The 23,224-nt window shown below is 34.6% G+C and overlaps 2 protein-coding genes and 3 long non-coding RNA genes across 6 annotated transcripts; 3 read left to right on the forward strand and 2 right to left on the reverse strand.

Annotated features, from left to right (window-relative positions):
- The first annotated feature begins 6,894 nt into the window (after positions 1-6,894).
- On the forward strand, positions 6,895-21,701 carry LOC109162506. Its single transcript, XR_002051107.1, has 3 exons — positions 6,895-7,132; positions 7,166-7,173; positions 21,688-21,701. It is a non-coding gene; the product is annotated as an uncharacterized LOC109162506 (long non-coding RNA).
- Positions 9,179-15,310, reverse strand: LOC109162505. Its single transcript, XR_002051106.1, has 3 exons — positions 15,294-15,310; positions 9,330-9,380; positions 9,179-9,289 (listed from the first exon to the last, which is right to left on the reverse strand). It is a non-coding gene; the product is annotated as an uncharacterized LOC109162505 (long non-coding RNA).
- On the forward strand, positions 9,324-12,881 carry LOC109162503 (GPN-loop GTPase 1). 2 transcript variants are annotated; one of them, XM_019311213.1, is made up of 7 exons: positions 9,324-9,408; positions 10,125-10,226; positions 10,320-10,428; positions 10,656-10,882; positions 11,662-11,952; positions 12,049-12,254; positions 12,515-12,881. In XM_019311213.1, the coding sequence occupies exons 2-7, from the start codon at positions 10,167-10,169 to the stop codon at positions 12,780-12,782; spliced, it is 1,161 nt and encodes a 386-aa protein (XP_019166758.1). In that variant the 5' UTR covers positions 9,324-9,408; positions 10,125-10,166; the 3' UTR covers positions 12,783-12,881. The 2 variants fall into 2 exon arrangements, with proteins under 2 accessions (XP_019166758.1, XP_019166759.1); XM_019311214.1 differs by lacking the exon at positions 9,324-9,408 and adding an exon at positions 9,544-9,570 and having other exon boundaries at positions 10,126-10,226; positions 12,515-12,782.
- Positions 14,986-19,459, forward strand: LOC109162502 (protein NRT1/ PTR FAMILY 4.4-like). Its single transcript, XM_019311211.1, has 6 exons — positions 14,986-15,055; positions 15,146-15,242; positions 15,736-15,953; positions 16,424-16,867; positions 17,421-17,551; positions 18,449-19,459. Exons 1-6 carry the CDS (start codon positions 15,053-15,055, stop codon positions 19,326-19,328), a joined length of 1,773 nt encoding a protein of 590 aa, XP_019166756.1. The 5' UTR covers positions 14,986-15,052; the 3' UTR covers positions 19,329-19,459.
- A 362-nt stretch (positions 21,702-22,063) lies between the features above and the next one.
- On the reverse strand, positions 22,064-22,938 carry LOC109162504. Its single transcript, XR_002051105.1, has 3 exons — positions 22,898-22,938; positions 22,167-22,274; positions 22,064-22,085 (listed from the first exon to the last, which is right to left on the reverse strand). It is a non-coding gene; the product is annotated as an uncharacterized LOC109162504 (long non-coding RNA).
- Positions 22,939-23,224: the final 286 nt, after the last annotated feature.

Genomic DNA, 23,224 nt, shown 5'->3' on the forward strand with positions numbered 1-23,224 from the left:
CTATTTATTGTGTAAGCAAGTGGCAAAAAGATGCATATATGTCATGTCACAATTCTCCCATGAGATCGTCTCACACTCTCGTGGATCCTCATTCATGAGACGGGTCGAGTTTTTGATAAATATTATATTTTTTTACATAAGTATTAAATTTTCATATTTTAAGTAGCCCTTGAACTCCAATCCTTATACCATGAATCAGGGTTCACATTGCATTGTGGGCCATAGTGCATGCCTATATATGTGTCATATGTTATGAGTTTTTGTGTCTTGTGTTATGAAATTCTGTACTTTATGTACCTGAAACAAATTAGTAATTGTGTCTTATGTTATGAATTTTTGTGTCGTGTGTTGTGAAATTTTGTGCCTATGAACACAAATTATGTACCTAAATTAGATTTGAAAAATAAGTAAATATATAACATGCGTATGTGTCTTGTGTTATGAAATTTTGTAACTTACGAGTATGAATTCTGCACCTCGTCGTTTTGATCCAGAGTCCATAATGGTATGTGGAGTGTGGACCCTGGTCCATAATATATAATTATATATTGCCCTTTAACTCCTAATATTACTTTTTTTTTTTTTATCAAAAATATCTTATTTTTTCTCATAAGTTTTACACTTTATCTCATAAGTAACAATTAAATAATTTATCATGATTAGTATTACATTTTTTTCTCAAACAACTATGTAACCCTTAAATATTACATTTTTCTTTTGAGCTGAAGGACATGCAACAAATTTGTGAAGGAAAAATATTTGGTGTACTCCCATTTTATACTCCTAACTTGTACTTCTTCTCTCATGTTTTTGACGTAGACACTTTTCTGTGAACTCACATGATGAAAATAATTAATCCTGATTTGTCACTTCAAGGAGTAGAATTTAGGAGTCCATGGAGTATAATTTTGTGTGAAGTCACCCTCAAACAGTCAACACTAACACAAAAATAAAATAAAATGCAATTAACTTGCTTTTTAACTTTCCACACTGTATTATACACTTCATGCGTAGTGCTTAGCTTCTCAGTAGTTGCATCAATCATTTGTACTGTGAAGGCTACAATTCCCTTTTATTAGCATGTGAGTATTTGCTTTCTTTAATTTCATCTACTACAGCGACATGCTAGCTTATATAAAAATCAATGTCTCCACCACCGGAATTTGATTCTGTGATTACCTATTTAAAATGGTAATAGATGTGACATCACACTACATAGTAGTTGACAAGTAATATGTAATTTAATCATTTCAATAATATATTACTCATGCTCTTTTAAAATTTTGTTATTCTACAGTTTAATAAATATGACTAATATGTAATTTAATCATTTCAATTAAAAGAGTTTACAATAGAAGAGAGAGAAATTACGTGTTGGGACAAGAGATTTGAATGATAAAATTACATGTTAGTCATTTTTATTAAATTGTGAAAAGACAAAAGTTTAAACGAATGACTAATTTTGGCAAACAAATAAAAAATCAATAATGCAATGTGATAAAATTAAAAGAATATAACTAAATGTGGCAATGTCATAATAATCAGTGATTAAAAGTAAAATTTCTCAACTTCTAAATTCAATCAATAACTTTTCAAAAAAAAAATTCAATCAATAAAAAGTAATAAAGAAGGAATTCTTAGTGTTAAGAATAGTCCTTTTTTCCCTTTCCTTTTTGCTTAATCAATGATAAAATGTGTGACAATTCAAGAATATTGATTGTAGGAATCCTCAAACATTTAAAAAAAAAAACAAAAAAAAAAACAAAAAAAAAAAACAAAAAAGAGAGAGATATGAAGTCAAGAAATTTAGGAATAATTTTTAAACAAATTATCAAACTATACGCAAAAATGCAATTAGACCTTCCAACTCAAAAAAAAAAAGAAAGAAAAAAGAAAAAAAAAAGGAATAAGGGTCAAATAGGCCATCGAACTGCACACGATAATGCAATTAGGTCACTGAACCTAAAAAACAACAATTAGGTCCCTAAACTAATCAATTTCAAACAATTCTTCCAATTTGAAGGTTTTCAACAGGTCAACATGTCATCTCCCAAATTAATTATTTTTAAATTAAATTTAAAAAAAAAAAAAAAAAAAAAAAAAAAAAAAAAACATGGACTCCTGCCGGAGACGGTCGTCTCCGGCCGGAGTCGTTTTTTTTTTTTTTAGTTTAAATAATTAATTTTTAAAATTTTTTTTAAAAATAATTAATTTGGAAGGATGACCTGTTGAAAACCTTCAAATTGGAAGAATTGTTTGCAATTGGTTAGTTTAGGGACCCAATTGTTGGATTTTTAAGTTCTGTGGCCTAATTGAATTATCGTGTGCGATGGCCTATTTGACCCTTATTCCAAAAAAAAAAAAAAAAAAAAGTTACAACTAGGTCTTTAAACAATTAAACATTCTAAAAGTATGCAATCAAAATTAACTTGTTTCTAAAATTATAACTATTCGACATCATATCCAACGTGGTATGATGGATAGAAATGATGCAAACACATGAGACTTAAGAGGGAAAAGTTATATAGAAAGCAATTCATGCTAAGAAAAAATATATATATATAGAAGCGATTGAAAAAAAAAAAACCATTAACGCACCAGAGGTCCCTTGTTTTTTTGACAATTTTAAATTTAATTCCACATTTTTGTGTTTGTGATTTAATATCCCAAACTATTATTTTTGGACACTTTTAGTCATTCTCATGACTTTTTCTATTTTTAGTAGGGGCATTTTTGTCTCTTCATATTTTTCTTTTGTTATTTTTTCAGTTTCAACCGGTTTAATTGGTTTATGACTTTACTAAAAATTGGTTAAAAAATATGATTACTAAAAATCAGAGGTTACCTAAAGTTCTAAACCAATTAAACTGGTTGAAACTGGAAAAATAACAAAAAAAAATGAAAAGATAAAAATGTCCTTACTAAAAATAAGAAAAGTCATGAGAATGACTAACAATGTTCAAAAAATAATAGTCTAGGATGTTAAATGGCAAAAACAATAATGTGAAATTAAATTTGGAATTGCCATAAAAAAAATAAGGGTCTTCTGGTGGAATTAACTCTGAAAATAACTAAAGAGAAAAGGCAATAATAATAATAATAATAATAATAATAATAATAATAATAATAATAATAATAATAATAATAATAATAATAATAATAATAATAATAATAATAATAATAGTAATAATAACAATAACAACAACAACAACGTTGAGGCTCGGAAGGTGAGAGTCAAATTAAACATATATTCAATATAATTCATATATATAGTAATTGATGGATTAAATTAATTCGGGTAGTCCGAATTACTTAACCAGATAATTAAAGAGTAATTTTAAAAGATAAAATATATGAATACAAAGACAAGAATGTTGTCTTTAGGAATATAATATTGTAATGCTATTACAAATGGATTAAAGATATAATTAATTTCACTTTTGGTCCCACGACTTTTGAGTTCTTATCACTTTTGGTGCACAACTTTAAATTTTTTCAATTTTGGTGCCTAACTTTGTTATTTTTATCAGTTTAGGTCCTTCTAGCCAAATTGACGGTAAAATATTTCCAGATTTTATATTTTAGGGGCAAAATCGTCATCCCATGGAAAGATCTTCAATATTTAAACAAAAGAAAAATCATATTAAGAGGAAAAGAAGAGTTTGCCAATGGTCGAAACTATAAATCCCATAGATCTGTCTGGTTTCTGCCCATCTTCCCCATTATTCTCATCATCAAACACCTATAGATATGATTTTACGGTGATTTTGTTTAGATATTGAAGATGTTTCCTTGGGATGACGATTTTACCCCTAACAATATAAAATCCAACAACATTTCACAGTCAATTTGGCCGAAAGGACCAAAATTGATAAAAATAACAAAGTTAGGCACCAAAATTAAAAAATTTTAAAGTTGTGCACCAAAAGTGATAGAACATCAAAAGTCGTGGGACCAAAAGTGAAATTAATTCTTAAAGATATTTGCCTAAAGTGCCATCCCGCACCATTAACTATTCTTAATTATTCATGTCGCACCATGATCATTAATAAGTGATATTTCGAGCCATAAACTAATTTTTTTTCCGCCTAACATTTTTTGTAAGTTATCCGGTAGTGACTATGACGCGGAGCCGGTTTCAGCTACTGATGAGGCCTTATTATCTCGTCAGACCAGTTTTTATTTTTAGGCTAATAAATACGTATATTATTGCGTCAGTTTCCCCCAAATTAAGCTTATGAACAACCAAAACCCTAAATATTTGACTCAGACCACTTCTCCCCTCTTATTGCCTTTCATCTTCTTAGAAATTGTTGGAGATGTCATCTTCTCTGAATTCTTCACGAGTGAGGCGAATATGGAGTACGAGCTTAGTATATTTTGTAGTCGTGGTTTGAAAGCTCCGATTTGCACAACTACTCGGACAAAAAAAATTTCGGGTGTCAAAGATGAAAGGTAGGCATTGGTGAATTTATATTTTAAGGTAGTATATTTTAAGGTGTACACGGATTACAAAAGCTTGAAGTACATCTTCACCCAAAAGGACTTAAACACGCGACAACGACGGTGGTTGGAACTCATAAATGACTATGATTTAGATATACAATACCACGAGGGGAAGGCTAACGTAGTGGTAGATGTGTTCAGCAGGAAGATGAACCACTCCCTCAACACCACATGGGTATTGGCGGATGAGTTATATAGGGATTTTCAGAGGATGGGTTTGGAGGTGGTGGAGCAAAGATAAGTGGAGGCCGAGATTCAGCTAATTAGCATGACGGTTGTGTCCACACTGTTTGAGGAAATAAAAAATGGCCAGCAGCAAGACCCCGAATTAATGAAATTAGGGCTTGGATTGTCAGAGAGAAGAAAGGGGTCGTACAAGCTGTTTGATGATGGTAGCCTTCGCTATAAAGGAAGGTGGTGTGTGCCCACAGCATGCACACATCTGAAGAAACGAATCCTAGAAGAGGGGCACAGTTCACCATACTCAGTGCACCCTGGGGCCACAAACTGTACAAGGATGTGAAGAAACAGTTTTGGTGGCCTAACATGAAAGGAGAAGTGGCAAGCTTTGTGAGTAAGTGCCTGAACTGCCAGAGAGTTAAAGTTGAAAGGTGTAAACCCAAGGGACTCGTACAACCACTAGAAATACCCCAAGGGAAGTGGGACTCCATCTCTATGGACTTCGTGGGGGGTTTACCCGTGACCCGAACGGGAAAGGACAAGATATGGGTAATTGTAGGCTGACTAACCAAGACCGCACGATTCATCGTCATGAAGGAGACTTGGACGATGAACCAATTAGCCAAGGCTTATATAAGTCAGGTGGTCAAGAACCACGGGGTTCCACGAGATATTGTCTTGGACAGGGATTCTAGGTTCCTATCCTAGTTTTGGAAATCACTACAAGCAGCCATGGGGACAAGACTAAAGCTAAGCACCGCCTTTCACCCCACAACCGACGGCCAGACCGAGAGAACAATTCAGACCCTTGAAGACATGTTGAGGGCCTACATGTTGGAATTTCAAGGATCGTGGAAAGAACATTTAGATCTGATCGAATTCTCCTACAACAATAACTACCACGCAAGTATTCATATGGCACCCTACGAGGCCCTATATTGTCAAAAGTGTAGGACCCCTGATGAGGACGTTTTTCAAGCATCCATCAAGTATCAAATCATAGTATAGAGTTTAGATATCGTTCCACTGGAGATGGCTCTTGTAATGTTAGGAATTGATGCAAAGTGAAGCTAAACACAAGCTAGAACTATTCTTTTAGAAGCTAGACCGATTCGTAAGGAGTTGGTTATAACTTTGATATTTATATATAATACATTTTGTATTATAACTTTGATATTTAATTACAAGATAATAATGTAAAAAGAAGACAATGGACAATGTAGTGAATATAATAAATTAATAAATTTGAAGGTAATGAATCTTTGAATTGTAGAAAATAAAGATAAGGGAAAATCAACGATTTGGTCCCTCAATTGTTAGCAAAATATCAATGTAGTCCCTTAATCGCGTAATCATCGATTTAGTCCCTGAAAATAACTGTTTTTTGTTGATTTAGCCCCTCCGACCGTAATCCGTCAATAACCCGGCGAGAGCTCCGATTTGCCATGGGCAATTTAGTCATTTCAGGGGTAATTTAATCCTCCTTCTCTAACAACCCCTCCTCCTCTTCTCGCCGCAACTCCACCACAGAAACCATGGGTGCCATTCTTGGAAAGCTTCTTCCAATCAAATACCCATCCCAGGAAGCCCGGGACTCATCCAGGGAGTACCTCGGACCATCAAAGCTAATTCTCCCAACAAACCGAACCCGTAATCTGTCATCTCCGGTTGGATCTCTCTGTTCTGCTTTGACGTTGGCATCTCAGCAGGCAAAGCAACTGGAGTTTTGCCATTTTCTTGCTTCTTCAGCTTCTGCTTGTTCCTCCATTTATGCCATTCCCTACTGATAACCGCAGTAGACAAAATTCTCCATGCAAGTCCTCCCCTAGAGGGTTTTTTTGTCTGTGAATCAAGATCCATATGATCCTTCATATGCTTTAATATATCACCTCTCACGCCCTCTTCTCCCACAATCTCCGAACTAACCACACTTCTAGCAGCGTTTTCAACTAGGGGTTCTGAAAACTCAGTAATTTTGCTATCAATCTGATCTGGTTTTAGCAGGTGCCTTCTTGTATATGTTGCAACTGAAACCAGCGCTTTGTTTTTCATGCTTTGTGCCGATCTCTGCGCCACTAATTCCGGCATTCTGGTCGGAACCTACGCTTACGTGATTTTCTCGATCTCAGCTCGTATCCTCGTCTTGCATCGATCCGGCAGAGCAATTAATCTAAGGGGCTGCAACAGATCTAAAGTCAACGTGCGGCGGAGCTTGGGGAGAAGGACCCTGGCGTTACAGGACTTGCGTTGGGGCTCAAATGCGGCGGTGGATAAGGTCAGAGACTTGTTCTTTGAAGCGGAGAATGACTTGGTGCGGCGGAGCTCGGGGAGGACCCTGACGTCACAGGACTTGCGCTGTGGCTCAAATGCGGCGGTGGATAAGCTCAGAGACTTGTTCTTTGAAGCGGAGAATGACTTGGTGCGGCGGAGCTCGGGGAGGAGGGTGGTGACGGCGGAGGTGGAGTTGCGGCGGGAAGAGGAGGAAGGGTTGTTAGAGGAGGAGGATTAAATTACCCCTGAAATGACTAAATTGGCCATGGCAAATCGGAGCTCTCGCCAGGTTATTGACGGATTACGGTCGGATGGGCTAAATCAACAAAAAATAGTTATTTCCAGGGACTAAATCGATGATTAAGCGATTAAGGGACTACATTGATATTTCGCTAACAATTGAGGGACCAAATCGTTGATTTTCCCTTATCTTTATTTTCTACAATTCAAAGATTCATTACCTTCAAATTTATTAATTTATTATATTCATTACATTGTCCATTGTCTTCTTTTTACATTATTATCTTGTAATTAAATATCAAAGTTATAATACAAAATGTATTATATATATATATATATATATATATATATATATATATATATATATATATATATATATTTATTTATTTATTTATTTACCAAGTATTTTATACAAATATAATAAATATTAATATTTTGTTCAATACTTTCACATGATAATCTACGACACACATTTCACAATACAGGAAACATGTAGGGGAAAAACTACTACTACCAAATATCAATAGGTGCTTGTAAGATAAAGAGTTAATAGCACAACTAAGATCCCATCATATACACAACAATGCAAATCTAAAGCTTCATACACCATAATTTCATTGCACGATAAATCCATCTATTCTACCACCAGTAACCCAATTGCACATGACACACTACCAATATTAAAAGAAAAAAAAAAGAGGACACGTACTAAAGATGAAGACAATGACGATGCTACCCGAAAGAGAATTGAGAAGAATTAGGGAAATTTAAACCAAAAATAGTATTTAGGGAAAATGACACTTTTTCCCCCTAAATTATATACTTATAGCACTTTTTCCCCCTGAATTATTTAAGTGGCTCTTTTACCCCTAAAATGTTAAATGGACATATTTACCCTTAAAATAAATATTTAAAATTAATATTTCATTTATTTTTATTCTCCAACAAATTATTACTATAATTTGGTTCAAACCAAACAGATACTATAGCAACCAAACCAAAATATTCCAATTACAATTTATAATCAAAACGCGATATTTAGAGTTTATTAAAATCGCGAACCGGAATGACTGATTCATGTTCCGAACTGAAAAAATAAAATACATTTATTGTTGAATTTAACTATTTTAAAATAAAAAATAAAATTTTAAAATAAAGACGGTTCAAAATCGCGAACTGGATCCGAAACCGCCGGTTCACGGTTCATGATCCAGTTTTTTTTTTTTTTTTTTTTTTTAATTCTTAAATTTAATAAATTAAAATCCAAATATTGGGTTCTAGATCTGAATCATAACTGAAAAATTTTAATTCGATTGTTATAGTGTCTTGTTCAGTTCGAACCGAACCGTGGTAATCGCTACATATACGCAATAATTTGTTGGAGAAGTGAAATAAATAAAATGTTTGCTTTAAGGGTAGAAATGTCAATTTAATATATTTGGGGGAAAAACCACCACTTTTAAAATAATTGAGGGGACTAATGTGCTTACATAAATAATTGAGGGGGAAGAAGTGCTATAAGTATATAATTTAGGAGGAAAAAGTGCCATTTTCCCTAGTATTTATTTAGACTATTGTTTTTAGACTAAATATTTAGACTAGCATTATTACAAAGTTGCAAACATTTATTTTAGTGATAATATAATCAATTTCTCATATATTATATTGCATTTATATACTTTAAATTATCGATTTAAATAAACAAATTTAATATTTATTTACCTATGTATGAAAATCTCCAATATAATATTGCATTGATATACTTTGAAATACTTATTTAAAAATAATCATTGGGCATTATTCGTAAAAGAACTAGTATATATATATATATATTCAATACTGGCATTCGTTCTACCAATAGCCCAAAAGAATTACTTTAATGTTTTGACCCAATCCATTAGTCCAATACAAAACGCAAAATATTATAGCCCTAATCCCTAATACCTTATTTTCTACTCGGACGACGGTTCTCCCCTTCTCCGTCGTCTCTCACCGCCTCTGGGCCCTCACGTCCTTCGCCCTCGGCGACACTCCGGTCAGGCCGTCGCCTCCGCCCTCGCTCCTCAGTCCTCACATCCTCAGACGGTCAGACCTCACTTCATCGACTCAGCAATCTCAGCGGCTCCGCGGACTTCACCTCAGCCTCGCCCTTCAGCCAGTCAGCCCTCTGCGGCTCTACTTTACTGAGTGACTGCAACACCAAGGCTCAAAGTAAATATTTATTTTTTTACATATTAAAATTAAAAGGGATTCAGATATTATTATTTTGAACTTTCTCCATGTTGATCTTATTGTTATTGTTTCAGTTTAGCTTGGGTTTGTTACTTTTTCTTTTATGGTAGATAGAGATTAGAAGTTTACTCCTTGCCATAAGAAGGTTTTTATAAACTATGGCTGTTTAGATTTCCAGTAAAATTCAGGCCAATGTTAACAAAGCCATACTAATTTGTTTTTTTTTTTTTTTTTTTTTTGCTGCACAGTTATGGCTAAAGCATCACACCTAATTTAATCATTTGAACACTAGCAACAGTTGCTTCAAAACTTGTCAAAAAAAAGTCTCCTTTGGTTCTGAATTAGTATGGATTTATGGACATTTTTCAAATGATAAGATAGCAAATCAATTTCCATAGTTTTAAGCTTCCATATATTAATGCACAGAAAGATAACTATACATGTGTGTGGGGAGAAAGAGGATTTGTTAGCTTGGGTTCTTGTACAGGGGAAGGACATGCACATCAAGTACCTACTTCAAGCAACTTCTTTAGTATGAGCTTAGTAGAAATAAGTTGATTACTGGAATAATTGACTCATCAAATGTATTTTGGAACTTGGTTTCCCATCTATATTATCATTAGATTTTGCTCTTTGTTTGTTTGCTGATATTCTTCCAGATGCATAATATGATCATTTGCAACTGTTGTACTTAGGGAAAAAAAGACTGTATTCACGGATTTGGCCAATTTTGAGATATGGACATTGATTCTAAAGCACCCGAGGAAGAACAGGTTACCATGAAAGCTGAAAGCAAGGTACAAATCTTCTGTTTAAGTATTTGTTTTCTCTCCAAAATTTCCAATTTCCACTAGTTGCCAAAATTTTTAGTCTGCTTTTCTTTATTATAGGATAAAGAGAAGGTTGACATAGCCAATTCAATGGAAAAGCTTAAAATTGATGGGTCATCATCTACTTTCAAGAAAAAGCCTGTTATCATCATTGTGGTTGGAATGGCAGGTAAGATTAACTTCGAGAGGCCTTCATCTAATTTGAAAAATATATCTTTGATCTTTGTTATACAAGAACTTGTAATGTCTGTAATTCTCTTGAACATTGGCAAAAATGTATCCTTCTTTTTTTTTTTTTTTTTTTTTTTTTTTTTTTTTTTTTTAAACTTTATTATACGAAGACTAGTAATATCCGTAATACTTGAAGACTCTGAATCAGAAACTATTGTTAACTAGGTAGTGGGAAAACTACACTTCTTCATCGGCTGGTATGTCACACGATGGCTTCTAATATTCGAGGTTATGTTATGAACCTCGATCCTGCTGTGTTGACCCTTCCATTTGGAGCAAATATTGACATAAGAGACACTGTTCGCTACAAGGAAGTCATGAAGCAATTCAATCTAGGGCCTAATGGAGGAATCCTTACTTCACTAAACTTGTTTGCAACAAAGTTTGATGAGGTGAAGCTTTTAGTTTTGCTCTTGAATTTTATCGTTAAACACCTTTGAACAATTTTTTCCCTCTTTGCTTGCTGTGGTGTTTGGGCCCCTTCTCTCTTCTGAGTACTTCTATGCCTTTTTGTAAATGTTTCTTGTACAAGTATGATTTATCTGTATATATTATACTTGTCCTCTAGCTAGGATAGATGAATTGAATGACTCAATGACCAAGTATGCAACAAAAATTATATCCTTCTAGTCTAGAATATCTGAGTCTTCAGTCTTGACTAGGATCTATACTCCATTCTCTAGCACAGCTTAACCACAAATGCTATAACTTTTCAAACTCAATAGGGTGTAGAGGAATTGTTCCAGAAATCTTTGTACGCACTGCTCTTTTGGAATGTATGAATTACAGTATCTTTTTCCAGCTTCAATAAGTGAAAAGAAAACTATTGTCCTCAATTTGCATACAATCTTCCCTCTTAGCCTCTGTAGATTGGTATGGTTGAAATAGTGCTATATGAAACCATTTAACAAATGGGACTATGGGAGTACCTTTCTTGATATTTCTGTGCATTACATGAAGTTCACCGCAAAAATTTATTTGTTCCCTACTTCCGGTAGTAATCCAAATGACACATTAAATTGGCGGAAAGAAAAAGGTTTCAGTGAGCCTGTAGAAGCTGTTCTTTCCACCGTTAAAATTCATAATAAGACAAGGAGATTATGCTTTCATATTAATTATCTCTTCCTTCCTCCCATTGTGAGGTAAGCCGTATTTTTGCAACAAATTGCAGGTCATTTCAGCTATAGAAAAACGAGCTGACCAGTTGGACTATGTTCTAGTTGACACTCCTGGTCAGATAGAGATATTCACTTGGTCTGCTTCTGGTGCAATTATCACAGAAGCTTTTGCATCTACCTTTCCTACTGTGGTAACATATGTAGTTGACACACCCCGATCTGCAAGTCCTGCTACTTTTATGAGCAACATGCTTTATGCATGCAGTATCCTCTACAAGACACGACTGCCTCTGGTATTGGCATTCAACAAGACAGACGTAGCACAGCATCAATTTGCTTTGGAGGTATGGTTTTAATGGATGATGATGGGATCGTATTATTGATTAGTGAACTCTGCTGTTTCCTGATTCACGTTGTGTTTTCACATTTTGCGAGTCCAGTGGATGGAGGATTTTGAAGCATTTCATGCAGCGCTTGACTCGGACAACTCTTACACTTCAACTCTGACACGAAGCCTATCCCTTTCGCTGGAGGAGTTCTATAAGAATCTGAGGTCTGTAGGAGTTTCTGCTGTTTCAGGCGCGGGGATGGATGCGTTCTTTAAGGCCATTGATGCAAGTGCAGAGGAGTACATGGAAACTTACAAGTATATTGCTTTGCTGTTCCTAAGAATTTAACTACTCTAATTAAATATAGTACACCATTGTTTTTATTTTTTGGTTCAACCACGAGGTATCATATTGGTTTTTCCAACTAAGGGTTAAAGTGCTGGTCATATTGGTTTTTCCAAACGAGAGGGGTTTTGAACTCCCAACTTCTCTTAAAGGATGAGAGTGCAGAGCCACTTTACGCCTACTAAGCGTATTATATAGTAATCCATTTGATTTTTGCATTGTTCAATTTTAGGGCTGAACTTGACAAGAGACTGGCGGAGAAGCAACGGTTGGAGGAAGAACGCAGGATGGAGAACATGGAGAAGCTCAGGAAAGACATGGAGAAGTCTCGGGGAGAAACTGTGGTATTGAGCACTAGCTTAAAGGATAACACCATGATGGAAGAAGATGAAGAGGACGAAGATCTGGAGGAAGATTTTGGGAGATTCGGCGAGGATGATGATGATGATGATGGTGGCATAAGTGATGAGGATGAAGAAATTGGAAGTTTTTCTTTCTGATATGGCAAAAGAAAAGTTTGTATATTACTGATGGATGAAAGTGAACTGGACCAACTTACAAGAGACGTAAATGTCAGTTTTGCCCTTATGCAGTGATAATTGGTCCTCACAGATTAGGAAGACTGGATGTGAAATGACTATCAAGTATGAACTCATTTTAACGTGAAATGTACTAAATGTTCACATAGTACAAAGCAAATATTGATATGGTATAAAGTAAGTCCACGTCTATGGTCAAATTCCTTAGGTTAGAAATACTTTGTAATATATTTTGATAATATTAAATATACTAGTAACGTAGGACTTCAACTTTTGAGTGTACTTCTGCATATCATTGAATGTATTTTGTAATTGTGCATGATGCACTTCGAAATTTATAATATTTACGAAAATGGCAACGTGATTTTTCTATATTTCGTTGATTGTGAGAAGATCAACGGTTGAGATCAATTCACAATTTTTACATGGGTGGGTGGGTGTCTGTTCTCACAAGATTCCATATATATATATATATATATATGCTAATGTTCTAGTGAGAACATTTTCCTATGAAACTGTTAGACGCAACATAAATGCACACGATCTACTACAAGAATGCATACAATTTACTACAAGAGTGCACACACTAGATTGTGTGTACTCATATTAGGCAGATTGCACACTCTAATTTGTGTTAGGCGAAAAATTTAATTTCTCTTCATATGTATGTATTTATATTATTTATTTTTAAATGTTTCCCTTTCTAGAAAAAGAAAAGTAGGTTAGAATTAATTAATTATTAATTAGTGATGAGGTGAGGTAGTATATTTAATTTCTTGATTTCTTGTAATCTTACTTGTGAAATTTAAGTTGAATCGGCTTTGTGCGCTAATATAAGATCCAGGCCGGGCATGCAGTGTAGTTGGTAAAGCTAGCTGGTATATATTGTAATTATATTGATTCCATCTCCGGCCTCCTCCAAAGTATATACCAGCTAGCTTTGTCCAAAACCTCTTTGCTCTTTCTCCATTTTCTTTCTTCTCATTATTCCAAACCTTTATCTTTTGTCATCTAATCACTACCTTCTAGCTTTGTCTCGTTTAAAAGCCTTACCACTTGTACTAGCTTCCTTGTTTATTATAATAATAATAATAATAATAATAATAATAATAGTAATAATAATAATAATAATAATAATAATAATAATAATAATAATAATAATAATAATTTATTTTTAAGAATTCGCGAATATCGCTAACAAAGCAAATAGTTCACTTCCTGAAATATAAATATATAATACTATTCCTGAGAATATAATTGAATAGACCTATTTTTAGGGCCAATCACCTTATGGTCTAGTGCTCTCCCAAATGGGAGGTAATGGGTTTTAGTCCCAGTGAGGCGTTAATGACTCTTTGTGCTTCAGTAAATTGAGAAAGTAGTTATAAACATATACTATATTGTAACAGAGACAGTAGTATTCAATAAAAGACCTACCAAAAGTGGAAATCCCTTGTGCATGCACACCGGCATTTGGTCTTGTCTACTGAGCCATTGAGTCACCATGCTCTGTCGGGTAAGGATTGGAGATTTAACCTTTTGGGAGAAGAAAAATGTTGTAATTCCATCATTATTTCCTTAAGAAACATTAGAAACGTTACACCATTTCGTGAATGGAGCAAAATAATGGTCTTATTGGGGAAATTAAAGATTAATATATAAATACTATAATCGTAATTATACTAGTACATATTATGTTTGGTAAATGGCTGTTAGTTGGTTGAGTTAATTAGATGGTATAATTAGTTGATAACATTAGCTGATGGTAGAATGGTGTTTGGCAAATTAACTGCTAGCTGATAGCTGTTTTTTGAATTTTAGCATTTTGAAGTTATAAAAAACTAATTAATCAAAAACTTATATTAATTTTTTAACAAAGTCAAACAGCTAATAATGGTCAAATAAACTAAAATTAGCCTATAGACTAACTATTTTACCAAACAGGCCAATGTTTGTCATCATCTTTCCAACCAGCTTTAATTAATTTCTTAATAATGTTCTTTAATTCTTTGACTATGTCATAGGAATATTTCTCTTCCGATCCCCTACGGCATAGTATCGTCAGTTGTTTGTCTTTGTCGTCATTATACTCGCATCACCCTATACTTCTTATGTTACATTTATATATTGCTTTCACATGCACTTGGGTTCAACCATTATTATTCTTCCCCATTAATATAGTTTGTTACATTGTTGCAGTGAGAATATAATACTGCACTTTTGTAGTGGCAATGGTACTCGATCAACATTTTACTCTTTATTTATTTATTTATTGTAAATAATGGGTTTCATTATTTTTGTTTAATTTCTTAATTAATTCGCAGGAAAAATATGAGCTTATTGACGGGAAAGTGGACTGGAGGGGAAGAACAGCTCGGAAGGATAAACATGGAGGAATCCGAGCTTCCATTTTCATATTAGGTATACCTACATTGGCTGTTGGTTTTGTTTTACCAGACCGGCGTTTCTGACGGATTTGTATAATTTACATGACTGGAAGTAATTAAGTGTTAGGCAGGTACAGGTCCAAATTCAGCACCATGTAGTTAAGAAGATTATTGGACGGAGGTCAGAGGTCCAATCCAGTTCTAGGTAGCTAGGGATTGTTGGCTGGACAGAGGCTAGAAAAGCCAAGTCCAGCACAACCAGGTGGCTAGGAATTGTTGGTTGGACGGAGGGGTGAAGGGTTAAGTTCAATACCCTATCGCTAGAAAATATGACGGTATAAAGAAATAGAGTTATGACTAGGCTAGTGGTAATTAATAAATTGATCATTAAGAGTTTGATCCTAAGTGAAAGCCGGTGAATAGTCAAGTCTAGTGACTAAGATTATTGAAGGGAAGGGCCAAGCTCTTGATTCTAACATTTTGTTTGCATGCATGATTAATAGTGGGTATTTTCGGATTTGAAACAGGAATATTTGGTTTTGAGAACATGGCAACTATAGTTCTGGGGGTGACATTGGTGACGTACTTAAATGGGGTGATGAACGTGAACCTAGCCGATGCAGCCAACCATGTGACGAACTTCGCCGGCGCAACTTACATTCTCACTATTGTAGCCGCCGTCCTAGCTGATACCTACATTGGCCGATTCAGGGCTGTTCTTATTTCTGCCTGGATTGAGTTCTTGGTAAGTCTACTTGAACACGGGTTAACGTGATTTCAGTGATTTGAGAGTCAAATTGTAATCTTATAGTTACCAAGTTAATAGTCTAATCAACTTAGTTGATGTTGTCCTTTTAATTCATTTTTCTTTTTATTTTGTAATAATATGACATGCTTGATTTATCCAAAACAAAAAACAATTTACATGTCCCTAAGTCTTAACATAGTGATCAATTAGTGATTTGTGTTCTGACTTGATTCATGACTAAAGGGGGCAGTGTAGGGTTTGAATCTCACTGAAAACATGAATAAGAAAATAATTTGATGAAAAGTATGGATTGGATCCTTTATTATTGATGGGCTGATTGTGCATCGTGAGGTCCTGTAGATTTAAGATTAGTCACGATATATGACAGGAATTTTACTTTTGAAGTTACACATAATATTTTCCATTTATATATGTTTTTGTGTATTAATTTTTGTTTGTTCAAGTAGGGGCTAGGGCTTCTAGCAATGCAAGCTCACTACGCTAAGCTAAAGCCTCCTCCATGCAACCCTCTTGACAAGGCTGAAAAGTGCGAGGAAGTTGCGGGGCGCAACGCGGCAATCCTGTTTGTGGCGCTGTACACGGTGGCGATGGGATCGGCGGGGGTGAAAGCGGCGGTGCCGTCGCACGGGGCGGACCAATTCGACGAGAAAGACCGGAAAGAGGGTTCGGAAATGTCGAGCTTCTTCAACTGGCTGTTGCTGGGCGTTTGCGTAGGAGGGGCGGTGAGCCTCACGCTCTTCGTCTGGCTTATCCAACACAAGGGTTGGGACTGGGGCTTTGCTGCTTCTACGGTGGCTATGTTCTTTGGTGGAATCTTCTTCACTCTTGGCTTGCCGTTTTATCGTGTGTATGTCATTCAAGGAAGTAGTGCCATTACTCAAATTATTCAGGTACCACATCATCATACATTCATTCCTTCGACTTAGGGATATTCATATTGGGGTGTTTGATAAATAGCTTTTTAGCTGATTGATCACTACTGGAAATTATGAAATTTTCGACCACTTGAAAGTGATCTTAAATCACGTTGAAAGTAAAAAGTGATCAGAAATAGCAACAAAGGTTTTTCCGGATACCAAAAGTGGTCGGAACAAGGCTTTTGACTTGATTTAAGATCACTTTCAGGTGGTCGGAAATTTCATAATTTCCAGCAGTGAGTTAGTGGTTTTGGCTAATTGATAGCATTAGCTGATTGTAGAAAGATGTTTGGTAAATTAGCTGATAGCTGATTACATGCAAAATGATTTCTCAAAAAACGGATCAAAAAAGATGCTTTGAGTAACTTTTAAAATTTTAGCGTTTTAGAACAATAAGCTGTTACGAAAAATTAATTAATCAAACATTTTTATTGACCGTAGTTAAACACCTAATAGTGATTCAAAATCGGCTGATAAGCCATTGTATTCGATTCTATATATATTGTTGTGCCATTTGGATTGGCAGGTCTTTGTGGCAGCCATCCACAACAGAAAGCTACAACTTCCGGAAGATTCCGGTGAGCTATATGAGATCAGTAAGGACAAAGAAGCTGTGACAATTTGTGCTGAATTTCTACCCCACACTGACAAATACAGGTTATTAATTACTTAAAGAGTACTATTACAACTAACTTACAAGAATTTCGACAGTACAACGATCGTGACATGAATATATTTTGGGTGAATGACTTCTGTACAATTAATTAAAGAACACCATGTTTTTCTTTTTGGTTTATTTTTGGTGGTCGAAGATCCATGAAGGATCACGTCCAGGTGACTAAAGGGATCTGGACGGAAATCTAAAGGGTCAAGTCTAACACTCTGTATCTCGAAAATGTGACGATATAAGGAAATACACTTAGCTTGAACCTTTGCTACCATTTATATCATTTGGTGTAGTGGTAAGCGCTTGTGTTAGGTGGAGACTCGTAACGGGCCATCCAAGTCCAACAATTATTGGCTAGGAGATTCTTCAATAGCCTTTGCATGGACCGTGGTCCACACAGCTGTGTGGACCATGGCAAAAAAGCCACGTTGTTTTGCTTAATTTTATTTTTTTGCGCGTCAAGCTGTAACATACATTTTTATAACTCAAATGTATTACATTTTTATAACTCATAATGTACATTATTTTAAAACATAATGTACATTGTGTTAACCTAGATATTTCATTATTCTAAACACGTAATTTACATTATTCTAACACATAACGTACATTATTTTAACACGTAATGTACATTATTCTAACAAATAATATACATTATCTTTACTCGTAATATTCACGACGATATTTTGGACCGTGGTCCACACACCACACAATAATTTGTCAAGATTCTTGGGTGGAGACCGATAAAGGGCCAAGTCCAATATGCTCCTCTCAGAAATGCAATGACCCTATAAGGAAATAAAGTTACCTCTAGTAGTTATGGTTTTTTTTAGGTAGGGGTAAACATTTGATCTATCAGTTTGATTGTAACAATTTTGGTTTCCCAGGTTCCTAGACAAAGCAGCAATCCAAACATCCTGGGATGAAGAACCAAATCCATGGAGAGTTTGCAGGGTGACACAAGTGGAGAATGCAAAGATCTTACTAAACCTCGTCCCAGTGTTCTTATGCACAGTGATAATGACACTTTGCCTTGCCCAACTCCAAACTTTCTCAATCCAACAAGGCTCCACAATGGACTTAAACATCACCAAATCCTTCCAAATCCTCCCTTCTTCACTACCCTTCCTCCCCATCCTCTTCCTCATCTTCTTAATCCCCCTCTATGACCGTCTCTTCGTCCCCTCCATGCGCCGCCTCACCGGAATCCCCACCGGAATAACCCCCCTCCACCGCGTCGCCGTTGGGCTGCTCCTCTCCTCCCTGTCCATGGCCGCAGCTGCGATACTGGAACTCAAACGGAAACAGGTGGCCAGAGAGAGAAACATGCTGGACGCCATCCCGATCCTTCAGCCATTGCCGATCAGCGTGTTCTGGCTCTCGATCCAGTACTTTATATTCGGGATAGCCGACATGTTCACCTACGTTGGACTCCTGGAATTCTTCTACTCGCAGGCACCCAAGGAGCTGAAATCTGTGTCGTCTTGCTTCCTGTGGAGCTCCATGTCGCTTGGGTACTTCACCAGCTCTGTGCTGGTGAAGGTGGTGAACGGCGCGACGAAGGGGATGACGGAGAGCGGCGGATGGCTTGGAGGGAACAACGTTAACAGGAACCATTTGGAGCTGTTTTATGCGTTGCTGTCTGGATTGAGCTTTGTGAATTTCTTCGTATATCTGTTTGTTTCTAAGAGGTACAAGTACAGGCAACAAATAGGTGACGACGATGATGATTCGATGATGTCTGACAATGAGGATGAGAGTAAATAGCCGGCCACCATGCCGGCCTCTTATATATCTCCGTTGGCTGATATTCTTGAATCTTGATTATTCTATATATATATCCTTCTTATTACTGTTCTTGGAAATTAATCAAAGGAAGAAAATTACACTTTTGATCATATGACTATTGTGGTATTGTTAATTTGAGTGGCTGACTTTAAGAACTATCAATTTAGTCTCATAATTATGTAATTTTTAACATATTTGGTTCTACCCGCCAAATATTGCCCGAAAAATGTAAATGCTTTTAAATTTTTTAATTAATGAGAGTAAAACAATCATTCGAAGTTAACAAAAAGGGGGAAAGTTATTTGTTGCCTGTTTTCTGCTTCCTCCTCGCCATTGCATCTCTGATTACGCGAAGAAGAAGGCAGTGAAGAAAGAAGAGAAGGAGGAAGAGAAGAAAGAAGAGAAGGAGGAAGAAAGACGCACGCACCATTCTCCAGGTTCTGGGTATGGCTAATTCCTATTGCTCTTGTTTTTCTAATGATGGTAGTGAGTACTAGGAATTTGGGAAAATGTTTTCAATTGTCTATTGTAGATTTGGTGAGCAACTGAAAATTCGAACTTCATGGACAAATGAAAATCCAGGTCGTAGATTTTGGTAATGCTTGGGTGGTATTGTAAATTATTATTTTTTTATTTTTTTTTATTTTTTATTTTTGTATATTTTTGTAAGGGTTGTTTGAACCTAATTTATAAAGCATTTTTTGAATTATTCCAGAGGAAGGTGGGATGTTGATTTATTGATTGGCATGATCCTCCCATGTGCTATTGTTCAAAGCGAATAATTTCGGAATTGCTAAAACACATCAACCGACAAGATGAAGAGATACGAAAATTAAATATGAAGCTTAAAAGTGATAAAGATGATGGCAAAGTGTTTAAGTGGATGAACAAGGTTATAATAGTGTTGATTGTAATATTTGTAGCATTTGTTGGTTGTAGGGTTTGGTAATGAACTTTCGTAATTATGGTTATGTGTAATGTATGAAGTTTGGTATCTTTTGGTAATGTATGAATTATTGTATGTTTTGGTAATGTATCTTTTGTTAATGTATGTTTTGGTATCTTTGCTATCTTTTCATTTATTGCATATTTCAGATACTATATTGGCATATTGAGTCATTTTCTACAATGACTATATAGCAAGAGAACAATGGACAATTTCATTAACCAAGGCTGCATTACAATTCCCAACACACATACATTCTCAGAAATCTGTGATTGTCACTTTCATCAGTTAAATCACTAAGCTTCACAACACATGTTATTTTTGGGTTTATTCGTGAAATTTCTGCACAATATCTCCAAAATCTTCTTGAAGCTGTCTTCCTCATGACCTTCTTTTAGCTTCTTTGCCTTCCAAATAGCCCTATAGGCTTGTTGATCACTAACATAAAATCCCTCCTTATTGCACACCTTATCCTTGAACTTTTCATCATCCAATTTGGGTGGTCTTTTAATTCAGTTGACCACATCTTAGCAACCACCACTACTACAACAAAAGATATCCACTACACCCATAAAATGCTTTCCGCTACACCTGTGCAGGTGTAGCGAAATCCAGTGTCGCTGAAAGCCCTGGATTTCCGCTACACCCCGAAAGCGTAAAATGTTTTTTTTTTTTTAAATTTTTTTAATATAGACTTTCCGCGGCACCCGCTAAGCTTAGGGTGCCGCGAAAGTCTTTTATTATTTTTTTAATAATTGATTTCCGCGGCACCCACGTCACCGTGGGTGTAACGGAAACCATTTTTTTTTATATGTTCATTTCCGCGACACCCTCTACAAAGAAGGTGTTGCGGAAATTTATATATTTTTTACATTTTATTCGAATTTTGATTATTACCTATTATTTGTTCAAAACATGTACATAATTTTATTTCCAAATCCATCCAAAAATATACCAAACTAATTACAAAAAATTAAACTATCTATTCACAACGGTTTTCAAACCAACTCTAATAAATATGAACATAAACATAACTATATATATACTTCACAATTAATAATCAACACAACAAAACACCACAATATACTTATACTAGCAACACATTTAAAATTGAAATCAAGATATACAATTCTTTAACAAAACATAAACATAAGTTAATAATAATAAAGATAATGTTTAAACGAAATAAAGTTACACGCACTCTTTACTAAAGTAATGTGCCCACAACTCTCGAACTTCATCTATTTCGTTAATGGAGTAGGGTGCATTTTCAAATACCTACAAAAATATTTTAATTAATCAAATTAGTTAACGTGCATGTTAATTGATAAATATTAATTTAAATATACATATTGTTATATTTAAATTACTTACCTCATCTAGACAATCAAGCTTGGAATGCTTAGTAACAATCTCGTACATGTATCGCAGTACGTAGTATCCACATTCAGAACCTCCCGGTTGTTGTGGACACTACAAAATAAATAAATAAATAAATAAATAAATAAATAAATAAATAAATATATATATATATATATATATATATATATATATATATATATATATATATATATATATATATATATATATATATATATATATATATATATATATATATATATATATATATATATATATATATATATATATATAATCATGTTAAGATCATATCAAAATAAATAAAAACAATAAATATCATATTAAAACTTTAACTTTAACTTCATACTGTGCATTCCTTCGAATGAATTGTTCTAGCTCCTCATGCATTTGTAGGAATAGATCGAAATGCCCTATATTAATAATAAAAATTTATATCAATTTATAAATAACATAATAACATTTAAAATACATATATTGATTTTTTTACTTACATATTCACATAAATTTTGACTTCAAGGTCGCGGTGCACACTTTTCAAAGGATCAAACACATACACCGTTTTTGAAGGTGTGCTAATCACGATGAGTATCCAATGATTACTACATGTATAAAACATATATATATATATATATATATATATATATATATATATATATATATATATATATATATATATATATATATATATATATATATATACCAGGACTATGTGGTCTAATGGTACCCGGGTTGGACTTCCATTTGGAAGATTATGAGTTCGAGCCTTAGTGGAGGCGTTATTGGTTCTTTGTGTTTCAGTAGGTTGAGAAAGTATATGAACAGATACTACAATGTAATAGAACCAGTAGCTTTCAAAATATATTTATATTTATTTATTTATTTATATTAAATTTCTAATATCAAACCCTTCAAATAATGTTATTAAGTTATATAAATTACTAAAGTAAAAGAATTAAATCCAATTGTAGGCTCACTAGTCACATTGTGCCCAACAGAAACACTAGGAAAAATGCTAGGATTAGAGTTCAAAATTGGAATGGGCCCAACCAACACTATCATTGTTAACAAACGCTCAGCAATATTAATTCATATACCACTAGCATTATGGGTAGACAAGAAAGGTCCAGTAACAGCAGCCGAATTAATCCCACCAGATGTAACAGGCCGAGAACCCAAAATGGAATTAATTGGAATAAATTAGCTAGTAATGTAAAAGACTTACTTTTGATGATATGGTGCCAATATGAATTGTTGATCCTTGTGTTCGTTGATGACCTGAATTAGATATGATGTAACAGCAGTAGAATTTAAATTAATCATATCTGCTGAAATTTGTGTTGGACACGCAAACCCAATTGATGTCACTCCATGCTGCTTACACAACTTATTCAAAAACCTGAAAAATAACAAATAAGAAATTTCAATAAACTTCAAAAAACAAATGTATATAAAACACATGAACAATTTAAAACTTACATCATAAATACTTGTGTAATTGAGACATCGAGCCAATTCATTGTCAACAAATCATGTATATCTTCTATCATCA

The sequence above is a fragment of the Ipomoea nil genome, unplaced genomic scaffold, assembly GCF_001879475.1.
Source record: "Ipomoea nil cultivar Tokyo-kokei standard unplaced genomic scaffold, Asagao_1.1 scaffold2942, whole genome shotgun sequence".
Lineage (NCBI taxonomy): Eukaryota > Viridiplantae > Streptophyta > Magnoliopsida > Solanales > Convolvulaceae > Ipomoea > Ipomoea nil.

What these genes read in the sequence shown, in the direction of transcription:
- LOC109162503 (XM_019311213.1), top strand. Translation starts at nt 10,167, where the DNA reads ATGGACATTGATTCTAAAGCACCCGAGGAAGAACAGGTTACCATGAAA. An exon ending in CCATGAAAGCTGAAAGCAAG is followed by an intron (nt 10,227 to 10,319) that starts GTACAAATCTTC and finishes TCTTTATTATAG; the next exon opens with GATAAAGAGAAGGTTGACAT. An exon ending in CATTGTGGTTGGAATGGCAG is followed by an intron (nt 10,429 to 10,655) that starts GTAAGATTAACT and finishes ATTGTTAACTAG; the next exon opens with GTAGTGGGAAAACTACACTT.
- LOC109162502 (XM_019311211.1), top strand. An exon ending in CTGCCTGGATTGAGTTCTTG is followed by an intron (nt 15,954 to 16,423) that starts GTAAGTCTACTT and finishes TTGTTCAAGTAG; the next exon opens with GGGCTAGGGCTTCTAGCAAT. An exon ending in CCCCACACTGACAAATACAG is followed by an intron (nt 17,552 to 18,448) that starts GTTATTAATTAC and finishes TTGGTTTCCCAG; the next exon opens with GTTCCTAGACAAAGCAGCAA.